The sequence below is a fragment of the Rhea pennata genome, chromosome Z (genome assembly GCF_028389875.1).
Source record: "Rhea pennata isolate bPtePen1 chromosome Z, bPtePen1.pri, whole genome shotgun sequence".
NCBI classification, from domain to species: Eukaryota; Metazoa; Chordata; class Aves; order Rheiformes; family Rheidae; genus Rhea; species Rhea pennata.
In genome coordinates this window covers 41,481,543-41,508,584 of record NC_084702.1, presented here as the reverse complement: position 1 = coordinate 41,508,584, position 27,042 = coordinate 41,481,543, and the positions used below count along the sequence as shown (strand labels likewise).

The 27,042-nt window shown below is 38.9% G+C and overlaps 2 protein-coding genes across 7 annotated transcripts in view; one reads left to right on the top strand and one right to left on the bottom strand.

Annotated features, from left to right (window-relative positions):
- The first annotated feature begins 460 nt into the window (after nucleotides 1-460).
- Nucleotides 461-16,641, top strand: DCP2 (decapping mRNA 2). Of its 2 annotated transcripts, none has more exons than XM_062599760.1 (11): nucleotides 461-594; nucleotides 5,468-5,619; nucleotides 6,901-7,028; nucleotides 7,471-7,569; nucleotides 10,110-10,262; nucleotides 12,087-12,199; nucleotides 12,307-12,414; nucleotides 13,180-13,303; nucleotides 13,842-13,943; nucleotides 15,658-15,709; nucleotides 16,387-16,641. In XM_062599760.1, the coding sequence occupies exons 1-11, from the start codon at nucleotides 542-544 to the stop codon at nucleotides 16,548-16,550; spliced, it is 1,248 nt and encodes a 415-aa protein (XP_062455744.1). In that variant the 5' UTR covers nucleotides 461-541; the 3' UTR covers nucleotides 16,551-16,641. The 2 variants fall into 2 exon arrangements, with proteins under 2 accessions (XP_062455744.1, XP_062455743.1); XM_062599759.1 differs by lacking the exon at nucleotides 461-594 and adding an exon at nucleotides 1,031-1,209.
- A 6,331-nt stretch (nucleotides 16,642-22,972) lies between these two features.
- The window catches only part of MCC (MCC regulator of WNT signaling pathway), a 198,963-nt gene continuing 194,893 nt past the window's right edge, over nucleotides 22,973-27,042 (bottom strand). For all 5 annotated transcript variants that reach the window (XM_062599020.1, XM_062599023.1, XM_062599021.1 and 2 more), the window contains one exon: nucleotides 22,973-26,380. In XM_062599020.1, coding sequence (XP_062455004.1) covers nucleotides 26,200-26,380 — 181 coding nt within the window. In that variant the 3' untranslated portion in view covers nucleotides 22,973-26,199. The remainder of the gene's footprint in view (nucleotides 26,381-27,042) is intronic.

Sequence of the window (27,042 nt, the reverse complement as noted above, 5' to 3'; positions counted from 1 at the left end):
ACGCGCTCACGGGCCCGAGGAGGTAACATCGTTTAACGAACGGCGTTTGGCGCTCAGCAGAGCAGCCCGGGCACCCAGCATAAAAGCTGCAGCCCTGCACGAAGCCCCGGCGGGCCGCTGGGAAGATGGAGGGCGAGTCCCGGGGCCGCAGCCGGCGCGGGGCCTCCCCAGGAGCCGCCGCGAGTCGCCGAGCGCCGCGCCGCACCGGCTGAAATGGCGGCCGCGCCGCCCGCCGGGGCTGCCGTGCGCAGGCGCACAGCGCGCATGGCGATCGCAGTGGCGCCGATTGGCTCGCTCCCGCCATGGGCTGATTCGTCTCTTGCCCCAATATCTCCCGAGCTGATTGGCTCTGCTTTCGGAGTCGCGTGGGCCCGCTGGGCGGCCCGCGGCGCGGTGCGCACGCGGGGATTGGCGCAGCGGGCTGTCGCTCTCGCCCCGCCCCGCCCCGCCGCTCCGCGCGCTGGGCGGGCGCCGCGCAGTCCCGCCTGTGCCGCCGCGCTTGGTTCGGGCTCAGTCGCGTCGGGATGAGCCGCGTTTCCCCATGGAGACCAAACGGGCCGAGATCCCCAGCAGCGTTTTGGACGACCTGTGCAGGTAGCTCGGGCCACCGCCGACCGGGCAGCCCCGGCTGGGCAGCTCCCTCCCCCTCCCCCCGCGGCGGCGGCGGCGCCCCCTCCCATGGTGCCCCGGGCGCGCGGCCGTTGAGGGGGGAGGGGGCGCGCGCGGCTTCCCCCCCTCCCACCGGTGCGCGCGGGGCCCGTCCGTTGGGCACGGCAGCGCAGTCGGCTCGGGGCTTTTTGGAGCTCTTGGGCAAGGTTGGAGGGCGAGGCGGGAGGGAGGCGGTCCGGGAGCCTCGGGAAGGAAGGGGTGTTGGGCCTCCTGCGGCGGCTGCGAAACGGAAGGGGGTCGGCGCTGCTGAGGAGCCTCGCGCTGTGCGTGCGCGGGGGCCGCATCGGCGTCTTGGCGGGAGGTGCTGCCGCGTCAGGAGCCTCTTGAAAGCTCCCCTGGCGGGGTGCGGAAGGTACCTGCTGCTTTGTAGTGGGCACCGGAGTGGAAAACCGATGTAGCGCTAAATGAGCAGCGCGGAAGAAATCGAGAATATTGCGGAGGGGGGTGGAGCAGCAGAGGATGCTTCATGTTTTTCTTCCAGTGTTTCGAGGTTCAAAAGTTCGTACTGTTTGGCCAAGGAAGTAAAACTGCATCGGCGAGGTTTGTGCGAGTGAGAGGAGAGTTGTAAGCGTAAGGTTCATACAGTGCGTGTTGTGATGAGTTAACGTGATGCGTATAGCTCAGAAGTTTAGTTTGGTTGATGGGGTGATAGGTGATGAGGAGTCCTTTCTGCTGATCTACCTCTACTAGAAAAGAGGGGTCTGGTGGGACAGGGGAAAAAGGGGTCAAGGAACACCCATGACTGCAAAATTGTTCTCTATTGTTTGCCGATCCTTTTAGAGTGAGTGATCAGTTTTTCTCATCCTAAAGGCTACACATGTAAGTTTTCATAGTGTAAGACACAGAAACTTTTTGTTTGTTTTCTTATGATCTCAACCTCTGATCATCACTAATGCTGTCTTTTGGACTTCCTGATTCATCTGTATCATCCCCAGAATTTGATGCCCAGAACTGAATGTGGTGTACACATGAAATAATCCTTGTATCTTACTACATTGAACAGATTCTAAAGTATTTACGTGCAACAGAAAATGGTTGCCAGAAGTGAAGGATAGTCCACTTGCGTGAAATTACTGTTTTCAGATGAATGAGAGTGCTTAGAATTGAGAATTCCACAGAAAACCAGGCCTGTTCAGTGCACTACTGTTTCATTTTGTATCTAAGCAAGAGTCAAAGTTTGCAGTGGATAGGTACTAATTTTAGTTCTGTAAGTCTGGCCACTGAAACATGTTTGTTTGTCTATAACGTCTGTTCTGAGCTCCCTAAAGAGACCCCTCAGAGGCAGGGCTTTTCCTTTAGATGCCTGCTCACATATAAAGAATGAATTAAGACTATTCCAGAGAATCAGGAGGGGGAATTCAAATACTTCTAGAACTGAAATAGCCTGCCTGCAGGGAAGCTGGTGGAAGGGCACATGACTAATCTGGATCTTAAGTTGTTTCAGGCTTAGTCCCACTGTCTGTGTAATCGTGTTCCATTTGAGCTGCTGTCATATTCTACCTTTAAAATGCTGATTTGTCTGGTATTTGCATGAATCTATTGGTGTGGCTTTAATTAAAAAAAAAAAAGCTACGAATTGGTAGGTTAGGGGCTTGTCTTCCATTATTGCCGACAGATCAGCCCTGTTTCGAATATATTACCCTGCTTTGGACATGGGCAGAGCAACTGAAAGGAGTAGGGGAATTGGCCTCTAATGCTTTGACAAAGAGAGAAAGTGGAGAAGTGAGAGGACCATGCAGGCCTTGGCTCAAGGGAGGTAAGGAAGTGGAAGATCAGTGGTGATGCACTTGGGGTGGTTAACTGTAAACAGAATATTAGAAGATCTGTTACTTCTGCAATCTTCGGTTTCTGTATGATGTGGAAATTTTAGTAGGAGAAGCTTTGCAAGTTTTTTTCCTTAGTTATTGAGCTTACATTAGATTTAACATCTTTTAACACAACCCACACTATTTTTTTGTTGTTAGTCCTGCTGGCAAATGAGCCTTCAATATTTAGAATATTATGATAATTTCAGTATAATAAAAGCTTTGGGAGGTTACAGGACCCTTAGAAAATCTCTACTTTTTCTATATGGACTGTATAGTGTGTCACCTAAAAGTCTAAATAATGTTGTTGAATTTTTAGGAGATGGCAAAAATGTGTATTTCTTTTATTAAGCTAAAAAGAAAAAGAGAAAAAAAATCTGATCTCAGGTCAAGCTTGCTGAGTAGTTTAGGATTTTGTGTGTGTGAATATATTTTTATATATAACACATACATTTATTTCACTTTAAAACCAAGAAGCTCAGTTAAACCTTAGATGTCCACAAAACACAGCCACTCTCTTTGTGTATCTTGAGAGTGTCAGAGTATCTTTCAGACTTGGGTTCTCTTCGGACAGGTATATTTTCCTTTCACCTGAAGCTTGGATTCTCTGTAGAAAAGTGTCTGTTAAATGCAGAGCCCTCTTGTGTAAGGAGGGCTCAACTTAAGTACCTCTGCCTGTATTTGCAGTTGACCTGCTTGTTATCTGATACTGTTCTCTGTGACAAAAAGACCACTGTGAGTGGTTGTAGAGGTAGTCAATATAACACACTGCTGAATTAAAATGCATGTAGATTTTTCTTCAAGCCAAATCACTTTTCTTTGATCCCACTCAAAAGACAATCAAAGAGGTTCATATATAGGTCCTCAGATCATTTGAAGCTGTGCCACCTAATTCAGCCAGTTAGTCTAAGTAATAATTCCATTGTTCAGGGCAGGGCAGCTACAGTTCAGTGCCTGCGGGTAATTCTCACGGCTGTTGCCAGCACCAAAGACACCTCAGCTGATACCTTAATTTTGTATGACGTGAGGGGTGGATGTGATATGTTTTTATTATTTTAGTTTTATCTTTGGGTTCTAAGTTCTTATGCATTGTGCAGGATGACTGTGGATTTCTTGTATTCAACAATTTTGATCTTAAATTACGAAATACCATTAAATTATATGATTAATTGGGCTAAATCTCCTTTTTATTATCTGTAGTGGCTTGAAGCAACTTAATTTTCATATATAAACTTACCCTGTAGGAAGGCCTAAATTATGTTCTTAGGTATGGTTTATGGCCTAATGTTACTAATTAGGCTCTTGTATATACAAGGTGTGGTTTGCAGTATTTCTGTGATGATATATTTTGCTGGGGGTAGAGGTTGGCAATTTAGTAGCAAGTATAGCATTTAGCACCAAATTAAATGTTTACTTGAAAAAGGGAAATTATTAAATTGATTCCTTGTGTAGGAGAAAACAATGTGTACCAGTGGACGTTCTCTCTGATACTAATTACCATCAATGTTTGCCAGGTTGTCAGCAGTGGAATATATAGTAAAATTATGTAGGTTATAGTTAAGCTTAAATGGGATGGGATTCTTACTGCATGTTACTAAAAATTCTCCTACGTGTTGGATTTAGTAAATCAAGTAGATCAGATGAAAGACTCAGACTATAGGCTTTGTTTCCGATGTGGAATTCATCCATTACTGTAGGTAACATTGTGCTATATTCTGAGTCAAATATCCATAGCTGTGAGTTCACAGAATCTGGTACTGAAATTCTATAGCACTGAGGCCTGTAATGAAGAACCAGTATAAACTAGCTCTTAAAAATAATCATTTTTCAACTGTAGGAAGTAATAAGTAGACTTTTATATTCCACTTCAGAGATCTGTGTGAGGATCAGGTATAGGTGGTGACTATTGTTAAACGATTTAATTGCAAAGCCATTCCTTGAAAGATACCCCCCCCCCAAAAAAAAAGAAAAATCTAATGTCACTTTCACTGAAACTTCTTAAAACTATCATGGCTTTTACCTGCTAGTAAATAAAACTGCTACATCTTAATTCTTTTTCAGAGGATGAAATGTTACTTGGCAGCATATAAAAACAAGTCGCAAGCTAAAGCCAGATATAGAATGTCTTCAAGTGTCTGTAGAGTTCCTCTTAGGCTGTTTTAGAGTTACAGAAAACAAAGATAACAATTCTAGTTCTGGCAAATTAATCTATATGTATGCTTCAATAGCAGGACTGCTCTGACCCTTTATTTAACAAGACTTACATGCACATTTCATTTTTCATCATACTGTCTTGCTACTGAGTTATACTCTGTGGCTCCTAGATAAACGAGTAGAAGCTGCACAATCTTAATGTAGCATCTTATTGCAGAGCCTTAATTTAGGGTTTGGATTGCTTGACCTTTCTCTTTTCTTTCTCTTACTTTCTTACTGTTGCCTCGTCTTTTAACTTTGGGAGGTACAAACTGGAGGTACCTGTAAAATAGATGTGAAAAATGTACCAATTTTCCACTTCCTACTTCAGACTGAGGAAATGAATAAGATCATATTGCCAGAATTAGATAAACTATAAAATTTACAAAAAATGATATTTTACTGTGGTGTTTTAGTGGAAAAAAATACATGAATGTGTTTTAACTTGTGCTCAAAAGAAATATATTGGAATTCAGTGAAATTTTTTTACTGGGCATTTAAAAATTATTTAATTTTTGCAATATAGCCATTTACTTAGGCTGTCTTCACCTTCTTTGTTTTCACAACAGTTAAATTACTTACTAATTACTTGTAATTGAGTTTTGGGACCTCATGACACATTTTCCTTCCTAATTTTAAAAGCTGTAACTTTCACATGAAAACTTTTTGCTGTGCAGATCACCAGGAAGATCTGTTGCTCTGCACTCAGAGATTAGGAAAACTGCTGCTGTACTGCATTTTCATTGTTAGATTTAAATCAATAGGTTTGTCTAATCTTATTTTTCTTTCTTTCCTGGCAGCCGATTTATTTTGCACATTCCAAGTGAAGAGAGAGACAATGCAATCAGAGTATGTTTTCAGATTGAACTCGCCCATTGGTTTTACTTGGATTTCTACATGCAAAACACACCAGGATTACCTCAGTGTGGGATAAGAGACTTTGCTAAAGCTGATATCCTTTTTATTACTATAAATGTTTTTAGACTCTGTGGATAAAATGCAAACTACGTACTGTTAGTAAAACTTTGTATCTTGTATTTGCAACAGGAAAATGGAATGCAAACAGGAGATGTTCCTGTCTTGGTGATTATCTACTAGACATGATTTTTAACTTTTCAGTGCTCCCATAGTTTTGTGGCTTCTAGAAGAGATATTTCTCTTGCTGCTTAGGAACTGTGGAAAGTAAGGAAGATTATTCACTTTTCCTCATGGCTGCAGGTTGGCAGACTGGGTGGGTTTCACATGAGCTGTTGGAACTCTTCAGTGTATGCTCTCTCCTTATTTAAAGCCTTTCACTGAAAAACTTGGTGCGAGTGTAGCTAAAGGTGGTATATGTTCCCCAATGGAAAGCAGTATGTATTTGTTGGGAGTTCTGGCAGTTGCTGCAGGATTCTCATAGAAACTGTCCTGTTGATAGGGAGGAGGAGGCATTTTTACTGAACTGCTATGGCTGTCTTCTGCCAGGCCTGACACTTACTGGAAAAAAAAGCAGAACTTCTATGATCAGTGCCTTGTTGGAAAAAAAAACTTGACAAATAAATTTCATACCAACATGCAGAAAGTGTTTTTATTTTAATCTTTTCCCATTCCTTTTTGACATGGAACTAGATTATTTGTTCTAACCTTTATAATAATATCATCTGTGGTTTCACTGTCCAAATTAATTCCTTGTCAGTTTGAACATCAGAGACTTGGTTTGGAAGGCTGACAGTACTTATAAGTACTTATTTTAGCAATAAATTGTTATTATTTTTTGGTTACTAGATACTATGTAGAGTTTTTGATTAATTTCAGGTAGAATTTTAAGTTATAGCAGTATTTTTCAGACTAAAGCAGTTCCTGTTGTGCTGCTGTAGGCAGCAGAAGAGAAATAGTGTAGTAGAAAATACTTGTTCGTTACACCTTTTTCTTTCTGGCTTACATTTGCCAGGAATGTTATTTCTGCTGTGGTATTTGTTTTTAAATATAATACTAAAGGATTTTTATTGATACTGTCTTTGGGATTTTGATAAGATTTTTTTAAGGACTTGAACATTTGCTTTCAAAGTTCTAGAGTTGTAAATGTTATTTGTATTTCCTCTGCACGGTGAGAATCTGTAATATTCTTCACATCCAAGAGAACATATCTGGAAACACTCTGAGAAGGTTATTGTAAATGTTGAGTAGGTATCTTCGTTTGACTGCATATGATTGGAAACTGGATAAATTTAGCATCCTTAACATGCTGCTGTACTCTTCAATCACTGCCCTTTTTTACTGCCTCAAGGTGAAGATGTACAGAAGGTTTTAGATGAGTGGAAGGAGTATAAAATGGGAGTGCCAACCTATGGTGCAATTATTCTTGATGAGACACTTGAAAATGTAAGTATGGAAATAATGGTGAAGGACTAGCTAGACACATGGGATGTGAACTGGCAAAAGTAATCTTTTTGTAATTCACTTTAGTCATCTTGAAAATAAATAAATAAATAAATTTGAGGCAGTTCAGATTCACAGAGACCTGACAGAAATATGATGCAGTTGAAATGTGTACAGGAATATAATGTATGTGTAAAATATGGGAGATGAGGTACACTTTTGCTTTCTTTTCTTTCTTCTTTTCTTTTTCCTTTTTTTTTCCGCCTCTCTCAGAACACAGAAAACTTTATCAGAGAGCTGAGTAATGACTGCTTAAGGATTGGTTCCTTCTCCAGTGAAGGAACCAATCCAGTGAAAAGTTTATCTGTGAGGTTAAAGGAAAGAGGTTTCCTAGAAATTGGTTAGAATAATGGATGTTGACAGTTGCATTTCTTGTTTTCTGCAGGTTCTTTTGGTCCAGGGCTATTTAGCAAAGTCTGGTTGGGGTTTTCCAAAAGGGAAGGTAAATAAAGAAGAGGCTCCTCATGACTGTGCTGCTAGAGAGGTAAGTTTTGTTTGATTCTCTTAAATTGAATTTTTCTTTTAAGATAAAGAAAAGAAATCTTGCTGAGAGCAGGATATATGCGTTAGATAATAAGACATTTTATTTAGGTATCTGCTTATGAAAATCAGGTAAATAACTTATTTGTTCTTAATGATTTCTTCTGCTCTATGGCTTTTGGAATATTAATTGCAAGAGCCACCAGAACTGTAAGATAATGGAAGAGTGGGAATTGAGCCTAGGTAAGAAGGGCTATGTGAAGTTGATGGAGGTTGTAGAAGGTTATGTAAAACCTACAAAGAACTTTATTTTAAATTGTTCAATGATACAGGACCAAGGATCACTATATATGGCAAATAGACTATAAAAATAATCTGCAGGATTTATTGCTGCAGGAAATCTGAAACTTATACTAGAGTTGTATACTGAAAAAAAACCTGTAAAAGAATATTACTGGTTATAAACTCAGTGTTCCTATAACTGAGAGTCTCGTAATACACTTTATCTTGAGAAAGAATTAAGTTGATGAAGGAAAGTAATAAGATGCATTATTTTTCTTCTTGACTGAACTGCGTGAGCATCTGAGAAATCATGTGTTTTCTTCCTATGTGTATGTGTTGAAAACAGATGAATGAAAAACTTACTATTTCTGACTTTCTGAGGATGTTTTCTATACCATTTAGCTACTTCATAGGGACTCGGAATAACAAAATCAGGTGTTATATCTTAGCAGTGCGTTATTATGCAGTAGTCAGATGTGAAGTGAACTGTCATGTGATTCCTTACTGATTCCTGAGCGCAGAACATTGTTTATGTAGTATTGTATGACTTATCGAAGAGTAAAACACCTGAGCTGTAGATACAGTGGACTGTCATTGCATAGCTCAAGGATTAGGAAAGATGATCAGAAGGCCAATGAAGTTAACTTTATTATTCAGTGAGTATCTCTTCTCACCCATAAAAGAGCATATTAATTAAAATTTTGCTAGGCAGGTATTATTAAGGTTCGTCTGAAGGACTGCAACTTGAAGGGAGAGGAGACCAAAAAAATATGGACTGCAGCACAGTTGACAAGGGCTTGTTGAAAGTGGGCATAACTAGTTTGGGAAAGGATAACATGAAATATCCCTTCCCCTTTAGTTTGTGTCATGCTATCAACAGCCTTAATGCAGGCACAGTTATACTGGCAAAAACTCCTTTGATGTGTTTTTCATTTGGAGAATTGCTTTAAATTACATGAGCGAGTAACGCTCTTGCTGTGAGCTGTCTTCTCCAGGATAGACTGCTACTGTGGCAAACCTGGCAAATTCTTCTAAGTTTAGATACTGCCAGAAGTGGACATGACCGTAATATCTGTGCATAAATCTTTCAGCTGCTTGCACTTGAGTCAGTGCTTGTCTAAAGCCCTAAACTGTATCTGTGTGACACTGTACATGGTCTAATTTGAGGCATCTTCACTGGGCAATACAAATACAGTTCAGTAGTATTTCAGGTGTTGATGAGGGCAAAGTAACACTGAATGGGTTATTCTCTTGGTGAGATGAATTTCTACCCTGAAATCAATTGAACCATCTGGAAATATCCTTTAGGAATGGAAAATATTGGTTATAGTAATAAGATTGAAAGGCATCTTCTTTTTAATTGAAGAAGCATGTTTTTTGTGGGTTGCTTGTGTTTTTCGGTTTTTGTTCTTTTTAACTGCTGCTTTTAATGTAGTTATATAGGAAGATGTTTTGTTTCCTGTTTTTTATGAAAGGTCATATGTACTAATTCGGAGACTAACTAATCTAATATTTGCTTTTATTAATTGTATCTTCTTGTTTGTGTTTAATTTCCTCTCCATTTTTGGAAATGAAACTTGTAGCCTTCTTTTGCTGCAAACATAGACCTTAAAATACACTAACAAATGTTCTTTTGAAACATCATTGTCTTTCTAGTAATCTCCAGCAGATACAACACTTCTGTCTTTTCCTGAGATTAGCAGACAATGTAGTTTTAAATTTGCCCGTTATCAGTGTTAATGTCCAGCTTGAATTTAATAGTCAAAGTAATTCTACCTTATTGCTGTTTTTTATTCTGAACTTGAAAAGGGTTATATATCTTGAGGGTAGGAGTTTCATAAGGTAAAAAGATCATTTGAATGAACAGAGCAATTGAGCTGTAAATAAAACTTGCTAGAGTTTGCAGATGTTTGTACTTTAGCCTTTCCTGGGAATTAGACTTCCATGCATCGAGCAGCGTGAAGGACCAGCTTGAGACTCCGCATTCATATTAATGAATTGATAAATGAAAGTTTAATAAGGTTGTTTCGAATTTTTTTTTTTTTTAATTATAGATCTGTCTGTCTTAAAGAAATGTGAAGTATACAGGATCTTAAATACCCTTTCAGTTAATAGGCATATATCTGTTAAAGCTTGTTTTTTGTTAACCGCAACCTGCTTTCCTGTGTAGATCTGAAAACTAGTTGTGCCTTCCCTCATGATGATAGCTTTTGAAATGATGAATCTTAATGTATATACTCATATAATCTATATGCCTCTCAGGTGTTTGAAGAAACTGGGTTTGACATAAAAGATTATATCTGCAAAGAAGAATACATTGAGCTGCGAATTAATGATCAGTTAGCACGGCTGTACATCATTCCAGGAGTTCCAAAGAACACAAAATTCAATCCCAAAACTAGAAGGGAAATTCGGGTATGTATTGGTTTGTTTAATTGTGAAGGTGCTTTGTTGTAGAGGTTGAGTGTTTTCTTAATTTTCTTTTTATAATATATATACGTACACACACACACACACATATATAATATATGTGTGTGTGTGTATATATAACGTATGTGTATGTGTATATATATATATATATATATATATATATATATATATATTTTAAAGCTTTTGGCCTGTAAAATAATGAAACTGCCAGATGTGATGAATGTCTCAAATACTAGTTACAAATGGCATCTCATCACTGTAAGGTCTTACAAACTTCTTGCAACTCTGATGGAAAGACTGATTCTTGACCACCTATCTGACATCTCCATTAATTGTGAAAACAACATTAAAACGTGCAAGCAAACACTGATTCTCTCCTCCTTTTCACCTAAGTGGTGTATGCGTTACTCATTTCATGTTATTCCTAGCTATAACTGAAGATAAAATTATTAATTGATGATATGCAGTCCTCTGCATATTAGAAGAGGGAACTAAGTATTGTGTGCTTTCTCTTATAACTAACACAGTCTGACTTAGTGAATGGTGTGTGTGAAAGAGGAGACTGGGGAGGGAGCATGCACTGGGAGCTACCTATCTGAGATGATCTGTGTACCACTAGGCTGTTAACAGGTATTGTGAACTGGAGAATCAGATACGCAAGTGTCAGAATTGCTGGAAGATTTGTTACTGTGGGTGACCTCCATCAACTTTGAAATCTGGATATTTTTCTAGTACTGCAATTCACTTTAAAACAGCTATCTCCATTTTTTTTATGCAGATGGTGCCACTGACCAGGGTATCAGATTTCAAAATGGGAAAAGGTGCTAATGGTTGACTGGACAAGACTCTTTGTTTGGCACTAAAGAATTATTTTATAGAAGTAGAGTGGCATGCAACTCTGAACTGCAGTGATACAGTTTTAACACCAAATGAAAGAGTGGGAACTGCTATTTTTTTTAAAAAAAAAGTACAGTAACGTTCTCCCTTTCTCTTCACCCCTGTGCACATGGTCAAAGTTATGTAGAGTTCTTACCACAAAAGATGGTTGTCTACATGTTGAAGTACTTTCTTCACCTGATATAGTTCAACCTGGCATGTCATTTTTGTAATTCATATAGAATTGTTCTAGAAACTCACTCAGCTTGTAACTTCTTTTGAATTTATTTATCTTAACTGGAGCTGGGTTTAGGGGCTAGATTAATTAATAGAAAAGCTCATACAGGTTTTTATGCATATCAGAATTCTTGGTATCTCCCCATATCCTACAAAGTATACAGTTACGGTAGTTAAAACTGTAATGTAAAAATTCTTCTAACACAGATTCTGTATTCTTCCCATTTTTTTCTTTTGTAACAGAAGCTGAAACATATTCTGCAGACTAAGTTCCTTGCTTTTGATATTTTTTTTGAATTATTATTGGTGGTCTGGTTTTGGTGGCACTTCAAAAGTAGCAGGAACAGTAGTGGCTTTGAAAGTCACTTAAAGCTGCTACCTCTGTACTATGGCAAGTACACAGTGGTTTGTTGTGGTTTCTGGGTTTTGAAAACTATCCAGCAACTAGATTTTGAGTAATATATTTTTGTATTTTAGATAATATATCTTACAATGAATATGTGCTGTAGCAGCCATTATTGTGTAGTTACAGTCAGAAAAATAGCTTGTCATTAATTAGCCTTATGTGGAAAGCTGTTTTAGGCTGTTAATTCAAGTCTTTTGTTACAGTTTTTAATTAAAGAAAATAATTGTGGGTGGGGTGCACTTGTAAAATTTTCTAATGCTACAGCAGTGTGGGTTTTTTCTGTTTTTCAGAATATCGAATGGTTTTCCATCGACAAATTACCATGCCACAGGAATGATATGACCCCAAAGTCCAAGCTAGGTTTAGCACCTAACAAATTTTTTATGGCCATTCCCTTCATCAGGTATGTTCAAGATGAGCCAAATACTAGGGCAGTACCTTTCAGAACAGGTTAATTTCTTCAGACTTGTTTTAGTAAGTGAATCTTGTTGAACATCTGCTTGGTCATAGGCCGTTGAGGGAATGGCTTTCTCGAAGGAATGGAGATTCCTCAGATAGCGACAATGGATTTTCATCTACTGGGAGCACACCCTCTAAGCTCAACATGGAAAAAGCGAGGTAAGATCCAGGTCAGTTTAATTCTTCTGTCTATAGCCTTTCTAGCAAACACTGGTTGCACAAAGCTTTCTCTCTGAATATTCCTGTTTCAGGAATAGGAATGGTTAATAAGATAACAGGAATATCTTGGGGGATTTTAAACAAGTTGGAAAGTTAATTACTGTCTTTATGTGCTTTTTTTAGGGGAGGGAGGATGGAGGGAAGGGTGAATTCTCAACCATGTCAGAACTGAGATAATTTATTGAGTCCTATATATAGGAATCCAAAAAACAATTGGAATGAGTAGATAACTTTGTTCAATGCTTTTGCTACTTCCATAAGAGAAATAAGACTTTTTAAAGAAGTAGTAGTACTGAGAGGGGTATTGGAAAAACAGTCTAAAATCAGAGCGAAACCTTTCAAGAACACTGGAAAGGATTGGTAGGGAAACAAGTCCTACTGTTTTCTTGTCTCAGCTAAACTAAAAGTGTGAAGCAAATCTTCAAACCTGGATTCCTATGAGGAAGGCTACATTGCAGTAATTTGGGTCAGCTGAGCACTGACCACTGACGTATTAAAGATGCTAAGGTGGGCACAGCTTGCTGTCTGCGCAGAGCACGGGCATCCTGCCAGCAGGCAAGCTAAAGCTGGGTGAATGGAGTGAGCATCATTATAGTTTTGACACTTCAGCTTGTTCTGGAGGGGCAGAAAACTTTAATGTATTTCTGTTCTTCTATTAATGGCCTTGAAGTTGTGTTGTAAATCCTGTTTTTTCTCATGTGCCAGATCCAAACTTCGCTGTAGTCAGCAGGTGTTTACAGATGGCTTTTCGGGAGAGCAGTGGGTAAAGCCAAAACAGCCACAGAAGCCATACAATCATCCAGAGATGTCTGAAGTTTTAAAAATAAAGGTATGTTACATTTTCCAGACTCATCATTCTGCCCTGGAACTGAAGAATTTTATTGCCATAACATGCAAAAGAAAAACTTGCAAAAAAAGGGGGAAAAATATTCCTGCAAGGAGTTCTCAGACTCGCTTGCTTGGTATTGACACTGGAGGGGGTGGGTATCAGGCTGTAGTTGTTTCAGATCTGCACAGCAGTTGGCATTCGCCCTTCGGTGTCCTTCACATACCTCTTTGAAGTTTTCTGCATACGACTAGTATGTGTGTATCAGGGTGTGGGAACTTACTGCGTTGTATTTATTGTATAGCAATGCATCTGTAATATGCAAGAGACTGCGTAAGAGCTGATAACTTTTGTAACTTGAGTGCATGTTGCTTTGTTAATTTCTGTGTGCTTCAGTTTGTCTACAAAAATATTAAAATGTTTTGAGGTACTGGGAGGGAGGGTTTAGTTAACAAGTAGAAAGTGTCACAGTGCAATAATGCTCAATGCTGCCATTTAAACTGTTGTCTCTACGATGTTTTGGATGTAATGGCTGAGTCAGAACTTGAGGGGCAATGGCAGAAAGCAATATCAAGACACTCCCAGCCAAAAGAAGCGAACAAACGGAGTCCACAGTCAACCAGCTAAGCAAAACCACGCCTTGGTAAGAAACATGTAGTGGCTGTCTCATTTATCAGGTTCCAGTAATAGCGGGAGTGCGTATCTATCAAAAATATATTTGAACAGAATATTCAGTAGGTATGTTGTAGGAATGTGCCATTTCTTAACTTACATGTACATACATCTATAGGTAAGCGTACTAAACCTTATTAAGTAAGCATTTCGGAAATAAGGCTTATCTCATCTGCTGAGAATTTCGTCAGCGTCTCTCTGTCAGTAGACAGTCCTCCTGCAGCTTTCTGTGTTCCTGTCAGGTAACATGTTATAGTATACTATAGTGTGATATGCTAACGTATGTCACTGTAAATCTATGTATACATTATATATAAGACATTAATATGTCAGACATTATTTTAAATAACAAGTTTTGTTATTCAACAGTTAGATAAAAAAACTATAAAGTATATACTTAATTATTTCCCTCTTCTCTGGCATGAATTTTGAGATATCAGCTAGACTTTTGAGTTGTGTGCCAGCATCTCCTGTGCTTTCTTCAGCAGCATGTAAACGCCAGTATGAATTCTTGTTTTCCTACCTCTTGTTTGTTGTAACTGTCCTTGCCCCCAAAGTTCTGCCGGCTGGGAGAACTCACTGAGTTACTTCCTTAACATCTTCTCCTCCCCCCCCTTCTCCTCCCCACTGGTCTTTACAGTTCTCTAATTCTGCTCAGTTGGCTTTTGTGCAACTGAGCCCCAAGCTGAACTGCAGTGGAGAACTGCTTGCCCAGGCTTTAGCTCTTCTTATTTATTAGCTGTAAGCTAGACTTTTCTTATCTTGGCTTGTACTTCTTGCCTTCTTTTTTGTTTTCATGTAAAAATGCAGAAACCATAAACTCTCCTCCTTGTGAAATCATTTTTGTAGAAAGCAATGGTTAAGCTGCATTTGGGTCTGAGAGTAGAAGAATGAAAAGTTAGAGGATTGACTTTCCAGAAATGCTGTGGCTTTATAAAAAAGGCTGTATTTTATGATGGTGGTAGTCTGCAGGATCTTTCTAGAAATGAGTGGAACTGTTAATCCTCCACAGTTAGTGTGCAAGCTCTTTATAGACTTGGCCGAATATTTCTGTATTGTTTTGTTTGTGTTTTCATGATTATTTAGTTTATGAACTAAAGTTTAAACACTACATTTCTCAGAAATGTTTTCTAACCTAATTTGAAGGCCAGGAAGCTCTTAACAGATTGCACAAGGTTATACTTCTCTGTATACCCATGGTGCTAGCACTTAATTCTTTTTTGGAGATGTTTTAAGTTTCTGTCCTTAATGCATGCTAATCTAAGTGGTAGTAGCAGCCTGTTTGCAAATACTCTACCCCCAGCTTTTCAGGGCAGGCAGACTTAAGAACAGGCATATGCGTGTGCCACTTTGATTCCACACCATCATATGCAAGCAGTTTCTGGCTTAAAACATTCAGAAATTGCTCAAAATTCTTCTTTAAAACCCTCTATCTTAAAAGTGATTGGCTGACTCGCAAGATTGTGTGCTTCTGAAACACTTGGGTGGAATTGGAGTGTGCTTACTAGATAAAGCAGCATCACAGAATTCGTGTTCTGTGTTGTAAATGACGTAATTCCCGCATCAGGAGGTGTGTCAAAGCAAAGGTAACCAACGTGTCTTGTAGCTGACACTTCAGCAATATCTCGAAGAACATAAATAATTTTCTTATGAAATGTGTAACATGTGGTCATTCTCTTAACTAGAAATGTGAAAAAAGGCTTAATCCAAGAAGACTGCAAGATAACTTTGAAACAGGCAAGTACACTCTGAATTTCCATCCGCTGTCATGCATTTAGGGCTGAAGACACTAGACGATTGTTTGTTTGTTTTTTCCCCTCCTGCCAAATGTTACAAAGCAGTATTCCTCTAAGGAAGACTGTTGTTTTTTGTCAGCTTTGTGTAGTTTTGCAATTCCTCTGTTTAATTAATTATGAAAACTGTCTGCTCTCACCTTGTTGCTGGGCAAAAATAACCAAGGCTTGATTCAGAAAATAGCTGAATCAACATAATGCTGGTAATGAAGTGTTATCATACTTCCTGCCCTCTACAGTTTCACTAGTTAATACAGATTGGTCCAACAGCTTCTTGAGTGTTTTCAGTTTTCTACTTCCTGTTCAGGAAATAGAGCCACAATTATTTCCTCCTTACTAAGATGTGATTTGCAAAATAGAAACCTGTGAGTAAAATTGGCTATTGAAAGTGCCTCCAGATTGTCATGAGTTTTAAGATCTGTCCGAGCTACTAGATGCCTGGTAAATACGGCTGTGCGACTTGCCCTTACAGTTTATGACCAGACGCAGACTTTACTGTAGCTGTTCACTGAATATGCGTTTCGTGCATGGCTTGTAGCCTTGCATACTGTCGTTGATCCACTTACTGCTCACTAGCTGTTTAAATTTGTTCCATGTTTCTTTCCCGCTCCCTTTAAGCAGATGCAGCATGTGAGATGTGTTGCTCCAGTGAAGACCCACTGCTGGAACACGGAGAGGGACACTCTGTGGCATGCAATGGCCATTACAAATTTGCATTTTCATCGAGAGCTTTCTTGAGCTTCAAGTTTGACCATGATGCCATAATGAAAAGTTTTGACCTCTGACAGCAAACGTGTTAAGAACAAATATCAGACTTGCCTGTTGCAATTGAGTGGGTTTCTAATCCAGCCTTACTCTTTCTCAGGAGTTTTTTTGTTTGGGGGGGGGGGGAAGGGGAGAAGGAATGATTTTTTGTGTGTGTGTGTGTGTGTGTGTGTGTGTGCGCGTGCACGCATGCGTGTGTGTCCGCGCACGCTTTTTTTTTTTTTTATGCAATGCAGGGACTGACTGATGGTTTGGAAGGGTCTGTTCTCTTCACAGTATGGGAGTGGCACAGTGAAGTGTTGCACTTTAAATGCAGTATCGCCTTTGTCCACGAAAGTACCTTTCCAGTATTCAGTTCACTAGTTCCTAGCTGTGCGTTAGAGGGCATTCTTTTTTATTTCCTTGTTTTTTAACTTACTCTGTATTTTTTAGATTGTGATTTTTTTTTCTTTTTAGTTTGTTGGCAGAGTACCAGCTTGCTAAACTTTTAACTGGTCTACTGTAAAGCTGTTGAATTGTTAAGTCTTCATTTTCCAGTACATTGCAATATTATGGCAGTGGCAATGAAACTGATTCTCAGAGGACTCCAATGTCTGCCCTACTAGCTTTGAAACCTTAAGTTGCACATTTCAAACTTAGCTTCAACCTTTCACTCTTTTTCTCTTCTTTTTGCCCCAGAATATCTTACCACCTTCACGCTGAAGGTTATTTTTTATTGGCCAGTGATCAGTAACCCTTAAAGTCAAATCAATAACATTTTGCCTTCTTGTAGCTACTCTGCTTCTGTCTTCAGTGAGGATGCACAAACTGGGTAGAACTTGGCTTTTTGAAATGTCTAGCCTCAATTCTAAGACCTATTCCTAACTAACTGAGGAGAAGTTACAAAGTTTTGTGTTAACCAATTGCAGCTGTTTTCACAAAAAAAAAGTTTTTTTTCTTTTTTTCTTTTGGTGGGAGGTTACTTGTGTAGCATTTTATTGAATGTAAATAAGCCTCTGTAGATCTTGCTGAGAGGAAGAAGGCAGGTGCATGGACAATAGAAATATTGTGTGACACTAAATGGCTTTTAATCAGGCTTGCAATAACTATCCTAAGAGTGCCGAGTATTATCTCTAGCTATCTATATCTATCTATACTGTTGTCCTTAAAGCTCTAGTGTAGCGTGTGTATGTATGTATGTTCTGTATATATCCAGTAGTATCGAATTGCACTTGCAGCTAGCATTTGAATGATGTAGCCGCAGTCATTTTCAGCTACAACACTTTTTCTTAATAACAGTATCAAAGATGATGTGGGGGGAAAAAATAGGAGTTGAGGTGACAAACTGTAAGTAAGTATTAAATCTGTTCTTCATGATTCAAATTAAGGGGTTTTGAATACCTGCTTTGCAGTTGGGAAAAATGTACTGTCCCTGTTTGTCACAGCAGGTTCTAGCAAAAGATCTTAAAATGTAATTTTCTATAAAGTAAGGGTCAGTGAGCAAATGATTATTTGACTGGTTGAGCGAACTAGGCCTTTTTCTCTCATCAGCGTGTATGTATGTTCACGCATTGAGTCTTTACACAACTCTTGTGGTATCCAAAAAAACCTCACAATCCTAGTCTTCCTTCAACTACCCTATATCATCTAGTACTTCTTAGTATTTTATTTTCTCAAAAATGGCTTTAGAAGTATATTCTGGTTTATTTAGCTGCATGGCACCAGGTGATTTGGGACTTTTAAAGCTGTAGCACTTTTTAGCTATGGGAAGCCTGAACTTCTGTTTCAGTTAACAGGAGAAACAGACTACAACACTTCCTCCCCCTGGAGAGCAAGAGTCCTCAGGGCCTTGTTGTTCAAGACCAAGTTGTGAAATAGCCTGGTCTAGCTTTGTTTTACCTTGCAAAAAGAATAGTATCCAAAGGCTGTTCAAAACAGTAAATGGGTAAGCAGTACAGCAACTGAGGGTGGGATGATGCTGGAGAATGTGATGTTATTCAGCTTCAGGTGAAAACTAACCTTTTAGTTTCTTCTTCAGTGCAAGTAGTTGATGTCCCAGCAAAAGTGCCTTTACTCATAGCAAGGCAGAAGTTTGTATTTGTACTGCTAGGCTGCTGCTGCCTGCAGAGTTAACGAGCCTCTCCTAAGGCATGATTAAATAGCAAACTGTGGAAATCTTTAATAAGTAACTATGTGTTGACTTTTCAGATGAGTTACTGTTATCTCATGCTCTGTGAAATAAGGGGACAGTTGATGAAACTGTAAATTTTGAACTTCTTGTAACTTCAACTGAAATATTGAGGTATTAAATCATGTCACAGACAGAGGAAGTCTCTAAAATGAAGCAAGTGTGTCCTGTGACTAGGAGATGCTGGCTCACCTCTAGATTCACTGGGTCTTTTTTTTTTTTTTTTTTTTTTTTTCCTTCTTAATGAAGGTTTGGTTCAGTGTATAAGGAACTGGTTGCTTCATTAAGAAGCCCAAATTGGGGCTTTTAGATACATCATGGTTTTAGTAAATCCAGCCTTAACATGAATTGCAAATAAATGTGATCAAATATGCAATAACTTTTACCACTTTGTGTAAGGGTACAGTTTCTTGCGTTAGCATTGCTTTCTGCTGTCTCTAAGGTTTGTAAAGCAATGTAAAAGTGTGGTGGTGTCACGTGATCTGCCTTGGGCTCTGCGGTGCACTGCACTGTGAACATTTTGGATTGTTTACTTTTCCTAGTTTCTTATTTCATCATCATTTTATAACTAAGTGTATTTCCAAGTTTAGGAGTACAGTTTACATGAGTTTCTGTAAAAATGGGTAAAATAACAAGTGGGTAATGGATTAAAAAAAAAAAAAAACTTCATAAATATGGGCGATAGATACAGAGAAATGAGTTACTGTTGGCATGTTAGACTCAACAGCTGATCTCAACATACTTGAAACGTAAACACTTTATGCTTGGAGCTAAAAGAAGTCAGAGTGCTTGTCTGTAGGGGAGTTACTCAAATTGTGAATGGTCATCCATCAGTCTCCTTGAAATTGAAGAATTAATACATATGACCAAACATTTAACAACAACAACAACAAAAAGGTGGATCCTGAGAGTCTAGACTATTGTCTTGCAGTTTCTAGTACCACATAATGTCCCGTCTTAGTAGTGTGAGATTTCTAGCATCTCTCTTTTGCAGAATGCTTTGGATTTTGAAGAGTGATCTGCCTAATTGTGTTATGTACGTTTTGTGCTGAAATACTAACTTCAACTCCTTGATGTGCATGCATGCTTTTGAAAGCAGCTGTCTTGTGCGCTCCAAAGTCTGAAAAAAAGCGGTTCTGGGAAGAAGCAGGGAAATAATAGCTTTATTTATTGCACAATCAAAGTATCTTTTTTAACATCATCATGTAAGTTTTTTAGCCCAAACTTGCATAAATAGTTTTTATTATAATTTTGGGCCTCATCACTATTCCAGGCTTCTTTGCTGTGCTCCAAAGTTCCTGTGATTTATTTTGCAGCGTTGAGAACAGTGTGTTCAATGTGCTCTTGCTTTACCTGCTTGTGGCTGTCAGATATGTAATAGTTCCTTTCAAAGACAAAGCAGACTTTGCAATCTGGCCACTCCTAACAGACTTGCTCTCAGTGATTTTGTAGAGGAAATTAGTTTTCCAACTCTGATGCTTCACATATTAAGCTCTTTCTTGGTGATTTGTAGTATAAAGCCGCACTCATACCTCTCCAGTGTGAAGAGCAAGAGTCTCCATTAAGAAGCCAGGCTGTAATACCCTGTGGTACAGAATGGTACTGCTGCTCTGTGGGTGACTGGCTGTCCAGCTGTTGGGTCAGTGGGCTTTCTAATTTTCATCTACCTTTTTTTTTTTTTTTTTTTTTTTTTTTTTTTTTTTTTTTAATACTGAACAAGTTTTTTCAGAGTTTAAAATCAGGTGCCTTCATCTTACAAATTAGGAGGTTATGCTATACACATTTTAGGAAGCTCAAAACTCTTGAGAACTGGTAGAATAGCCTCTCATTGATTTAAAAGTAGCTTCTCTACTTAAAGAATTGCACTGTAAATGTTAAAGAATCTGGTGCTTATACATGACTGACTGACTTCATGCTAATTTAAGATTGCTTTTGTTATTACAGTATTTCAGCTTTTGAAACAACCAAAATTATTTAAGATGTGGTAAGTTTCTACAAACTAACTGAAGGTGCTTTTACAGTAAATCAGGCCTGGAACTGTCACTACTCTTGCATAATAGGTTTTTGTTCTTATGCATTTGTAGCAATAGTCTAGTTCAAGAATGAAAGTAATAGGCTAACTGCTAGAATTTGCACTGTTCTAAATACTGTACATCTGCACTGATAGGAGCTGCATTAGGATTTGTGCTCTGTGTGCATTTTCACTGTTTCAAGTAGGTTGTGAACTTAAAGCAAGACAGTATATGTAGCAATTCCATTGGCCATATTCAGGATCATACCAACAGGAAGAATCTGGATTAGCAGGAGTACATTAGAATCAAACGCTTGAGTTTTAACTTGTCTTTTCATTGGAAAGGTTAGGTTAAAGTAGACTCTTGTGCAGCTCTGACTTTACAGAAACACCTATACGCATGCTTAGAGGTCTCACCTGTGGGTGCTTCTGGGAAGGAAGTGTAAGTGACTGCAGTTCATTCTTCACTACTAGCAGAGTAAGAGGAAGCATGCAGCCCTACAGTTACTTGAAAGCAATTGTCAGAAGGCTTCACAGCGTTCAGAATGTTTAAATTTGGAAAGGTCCACCATGAACTTTAACGGTATACTTATTCAAAAGATAAGCATTTCGTCATTCTTAACACTTTAGTTGTTAATCAGAACTAATTTTCATTTTGTTTCCATTATGGCTTCAATATGCTTAAGAAAATAGTTATAGCTCATGAAGCATTGTTTAAAAAACCCAAGCATTTATACCTTTTGAAGACACAAATCCTACAACACACGTTCCACTATGAGAAAAATTTGCTTTGAATACAAATGTTTTAAGTGTTTTTAAGTAAAATTAGTAAATGAGGAAGATGATCCATATATTCCTACTAGTTGGATACATATATTTATGTTATGCAGAAAAGTACGTAAAATTGCATGATTAAATGTTCTCAAGCCTGTACTTACAGCACAGTCCTTAAGTGAGCTGGTACGGCTGCACGGCACTGCAGCGTTCGGAAACACTACTTAGGCTTGAGCGTCAGTGTCGCTGGGCTAAAGCAGCACAGTGACATGAAAAAACAAAACAGACCTGGCAGAGAGGTGGGTTTCTGTTCAGTGATTTTGGTGCAGTGCTGCATTGCTCTCCAGGCTCTAGGACCCAGAGCAGCTCCGAACTGCTGTGCCACGGTGACAGTTACTGTGCAGCTCTGCTTGCCTTGCAGAAACATAGGGAGCTGCTCTTTCATGTGGCTTGTGCATGAAGGGTGACCTGTCTTCCTCTTGCTTGTGTAAAGTTCAAGAACTTAATCCATTTTCCTCGCTGGTATGTATCTGGAGTGTAACAGTACTAGCTTAGTAGAAAGTACTTAGCTCTAATTGTGAGTTAAACCCCATGTAAAGTTGCAGATTTTGGTCAACTTCCATTATGCTATCTTGAAGAGCAGTCTGCGCTGGTCAGCTCTTCAGTTTTAGTAGGTAAAATCTTAGACTAGCCATAACATCTTGTTGTACTAATGGCTGTGGTTTTATTCGTTATTCACTGATTCAGAAACTGAAGCACATCACTTAAGAGGCTATGCCTAAACTGACCTTTTCTACTGTAATTTCTCTGTGAAGTTAAAGTAAATGAGTTCATAACTTACTGTAGTAATGAAACATTACTGTTTGCAGTGTGAAATGTAAAGCCTGTGCTGCCGGTACAGTGTATTCTTTCACAATAGAATGTTTAAACTGATATTGCCTTAAGCCAGTTAGCAGCACAGATACATATGTATGTGCCAATAAAAAGCCAATTGTGAAGGTGGAAATGGACCCATGAAACAATGGGAAGCAACATTTATTTTAAAGTGACTGGTGTGTTGAAGAAAGGAAGTATGGCAAACTTAATCAGTGCTTTTAAAGTATTTATGAGATGACAGAGTTTTTGGTCCATATAACTTGTCATTAAAAGAACTGGATGTGTGGAAACAGTTTCATATGTGCTTTTCCTTTCTGTAAAGTTTTAACTGAAATCGTAGAGGGTTTGTGGTAAGTGCTTATGTTCTTGAGCTCGGTGAAAGCCACTGAGCCAACATCTAATGCCCCCGTTACAGTAACTCCTTACAGTGTCACACCAGCTCCCTTACTGACTTCTCGCAGAGAACGATGACGGGATTGTGTTACCTTTTAGCAGAACCGTTCAGCAACAAGATGGCAGGTATGTTGAAGAAACGCCAGAAAAAAAAGACAGCATTAAAAATTTATTCAGAATATAAGAACATTTGTAAAATAAAAGTATTATAAATGTCTCTGTATAAATAAATGCAGTTTTTACAATTCTATATCAAATAAACACAAAATAGCTATTTTACAGCAGCTAGGAAAAACTAAAAATCAGCAACACATTTAAAGCTAATTTCTAAACTTACAATGTATGGTACAGCATTAAATGAGTTTTTAAATGAGAAACTCCTAATAAAAAGGGTAGAACAATACTGACATTAATGCAGACTTAGTCACGTGTGCTTTGTAATAGCTAACAGTACATTCAAGCTGGTGAAGATTTATACACTTAATTAGAAAAAGTACTTGGTTTATATTTTGCTTTGCATTCGGAAAAAGTCTCATGCACTCTGGCAATTTAAAAAGTCAAAAAATAAAATACAAACTAAGATTAATTAATAAGTGAACAATTATTTTTCCTGCTTTGCAAATGTACTATTTCTGTTACAGGTGTTAAGTGAGCTAGTAGCAGCGATTTGAGGTGACTTGCATCATACAAAGTTAAAATGCACACTTTTGTATAGGCTTGTGTCTCAGACTTGCATAAAAGGAACTAGGTTTTTGGCATTTACTCTCAGGATTAGTGCCATTTTAAGAGACACACTGGAACTGCGGCTAATTGTTAAAATACGAAACAACACCAGTAAAGCCTTCTCCGCTTTCCTACCAGCCTTTGCCAGTGCACCACTAAATGAGCAGTAGCTACTTGCTGCCTTGTTGTAAGCTGCCTGTTGGTTTGGCACGTGGATCAGCCACGACTGTGGACGCTGTGAGATACCGGTCTTGCTGCTGTATCTAAGCCCCACGGGCAGCAAGGGAGAGCGACTTACCTTAGCGATGATACGTGATTGATTCTAACACGCTCTCAGAGCACGGCTGGCCAGGGAGCTGTGCAGTAAACGGAGTCAACTGCACTTAGTTCATACGGAGTCAGCAAATCATCGCCTATTTAAGGCCCAGTGAAGGACACTGCAACTTTGTTTTTTAAATCCAGGTACATTTCATGCTTCCTTAATGTACACTTTTGCCTATAAAGATGGGTTTCGGCTCAACTGCCTCAAGCCTAACTGGCTTAACAATTTCTTTAGCTACTAACAAAATGAAAAACATGGAGCCAAAGAGAGAATCCAGTGAACAATGGTTACTAGCTACCTTAGGTGAAAGGTATTTCACATTGACGGTTTGAGATGACCTCCAGTTACTTGTTCCAGGTACCAGCAGACAAAACTGTAACTGCATTTTTACTAGAGCACACAGTGGATTATTTTTTCATGTTTCTTCAGAAGTAAGTGTGATCAGCCACTACTAAAGCACACACATGGCAAAATGCATATTTCTGTTGTTGACAAAGTTGGCCAAAAAAGAAACATAATGGATACTTAGCAAAAGCATAAAGACAGTAAGAAATCAAGGTAACTATTGCCTCAATGGTCTGATTATGCAAAAAATTCCATTTGCATTTTAGAATTAAGTGAGAATTGTGCAATTATCTTAATAAAGAGGACACCACCTACAACTTAAATTTTGAAAACTGCATTGTCTTAACTTACACTACTGCAATCAGCCACTTACGACATTGGCTTTGTGGCTGGATGTATCAGAATCTATAGAAGTATCAAGAAATTATACTGCAAGGAAAGACGAAAACAGCAGCTACCGTAATAAGAGAGCTGGGATGAACAACAACCATAAGTGTTTCAGTTGTAACCAAGAGTTAACAATAATACCAAATTCTGAACACAAAGTCCCAGAACTGCTTTGGCTGCCTGGCCTAACCCAAGACGAGTCAGAAACAGTTGAAGTCCTCTTACAAATACTTCTTTAGTACTAGAAACTGCAGTACTAACGAAAGAACACATTAATCAAACTCGAAATGCAGTCCAGCATAAAACAAGTCGTAGTTCGAACGGAAAGGATAGTAACTCCTGAAATTGGATTTCCTGGAGAAAACAAAGCTTGAAAAAATACAAAGGCGAGAAGTAACACAGTAACAGCTGAACAAAGTTATTGGGCTCCCTGCTTGTTTTAACAATGCCAAATTGGCAGTTGTATTTCACATGCTTGGTCATGGCTACATTGAAAAGAGAAAGTTTCACATAAGAATTTTCTTATGTCAGACTCCCCTTTTTTGCTCCCTAGAGACATCAACCTTATCACCTTGCTTTGCCTTCATTACTGTTACAGGCCAAAATTTTCCATTCATTTACTTGGGTAATATGTTAGGATGATGTTACTTAAGAAAAGAAAGTTAACAGGAACAAAAGTTAGCTTAAGAAGTTACATAAAGACATAACCATTCACATTCTGCTTGTGGTTGTACATCCATACATACACACATTTAGAGCCTTGTGCATATGTATTTAATATTGAACAGGTACATTCCTAATAAATAAGTACCTTTTTTGGTCAAAAGTATTAAAAAAAGACATTCTGCCCCTTGATCATAGAAAGATGTAATAAAACTATGCACATGACAAAGATGGCCCAGCCTCTTAAAGAAAACCTTGGCTATAATGTATTAATAGGAAAATCCAGCTGTCGCAGAAAATAATTGCATACAACACGCAATATGAGGAGATTTTCTATTTCTTACCCAAACTTGGCACAAACTATCCAGCATGGTGAAACTCACAGCCTTTAGCCCCCTTACAAACTAAGAAATACATCACCGTAGTTTCCAGAGATGCCCAGGGTTTCTTGTTTTTTGCCAAACAAACAGTTCTTCCTACTCTACCTGCTCTGTGAGCAAGAGTACTGCAGGTATGGGGGAAACAGCAAACCAGCCCATCACCTTAAAGAGACTTCCATCCCCTACCCCTAATCTGCCTATTTAGTTGATAAAACCGCAGCAGCAAGGCTTGCGTACAATACAGAGAGAAGGTGTGTGCAGAGGAAGCTTGGGGATTGGGAGAAACTCTCCAGTTATCTCCAAACTGCCCCAAATAAAATCTCTTAACATGTATTATTTTGTTACGCGACACTTGCCTTTGGGACATCAGATGGAAGAGAACCTGTAGGAGTACAGACATACTCATGGCATGATAATTCAGGCACTGTCCATTTACATTGTTAGAGAGTCCTTGCTTAATGCTTAGGTTCTCCCCATGGCTCCTGGCTGGAGAGCTGCTACCCTAGAGATGGCCATGAACTACACCTGTGTTGACAGTCACAGCTCTTGGAGTTTGAAGCAACCTAAAAAACAGCCTCCAAAAGAAACAGATTGGTAATGGCACTAACCATTGTTGAAAGAGACGCATTCAAAGTGAAGTTTCATTGGTGTGCGGTCTAGAGTTCTCCTCTTCTAGCAACGCTATTCTTTGTTTGAGCATCCTCACTTGTGTTTCATGTCTCTCCACCATGGCCATCATTTGTGATTCCAGTTTCTTCAGCTTGTTTTGATGCTTTTTCTTTGCTTTTTCATAAGCAGCTACCAAGTTACTGTTAGAAATACAAGATAATACAAGACCATTCAACAAAGTTAGCTCACAGCAAATGTTACCAAAAAGAAAAGCCACAAGGGCACTCTGAAGTTTGGGTAACTATTTTAAAACTCATTTCCAAATTCACATCAGTGCTAACCTCTGTGTTTCTTTCGGGCAGGCATGCATCTCTACCAGTAAACTGGTTACTCAAAACACTTTTTAAAACGTGGTTTGAAGAACCAGCTAGAGGGTTGCTTATGATGCCTTTGCAGAGCACTATTCATGAATCAGTATGCTACAATATCAAACATGTAATGTTTTACAGAAAGCTTCTCTCACAGCCAGCATCTGCTTACAAAACCCACCATTAAGCAAACTAGTGTTTATTTCTCCTCCATAAATACAATTAGTGGAAATTACTTTGTGAGCTGTAGGCTCGTTGCAGGAGGGGGAGCTACAGTCCATAATATTCTCAGTCCATCCAAAGCTACTGCCAGTACAAGCCTGCAGAGAGCTTACAGCATCAGCTGTACCTCTGCAACCAATAAAATTTAAGCGCTGTTATGGAAGCCAGTTTGTTAGTAAGGAGGCTGGAGCCAAAGGAAAGAGCAGTTAACTGCAGTACATAAATCTCACTAGATGGAGAGATTTATATTTTGTTTAATAATAATGCATGTA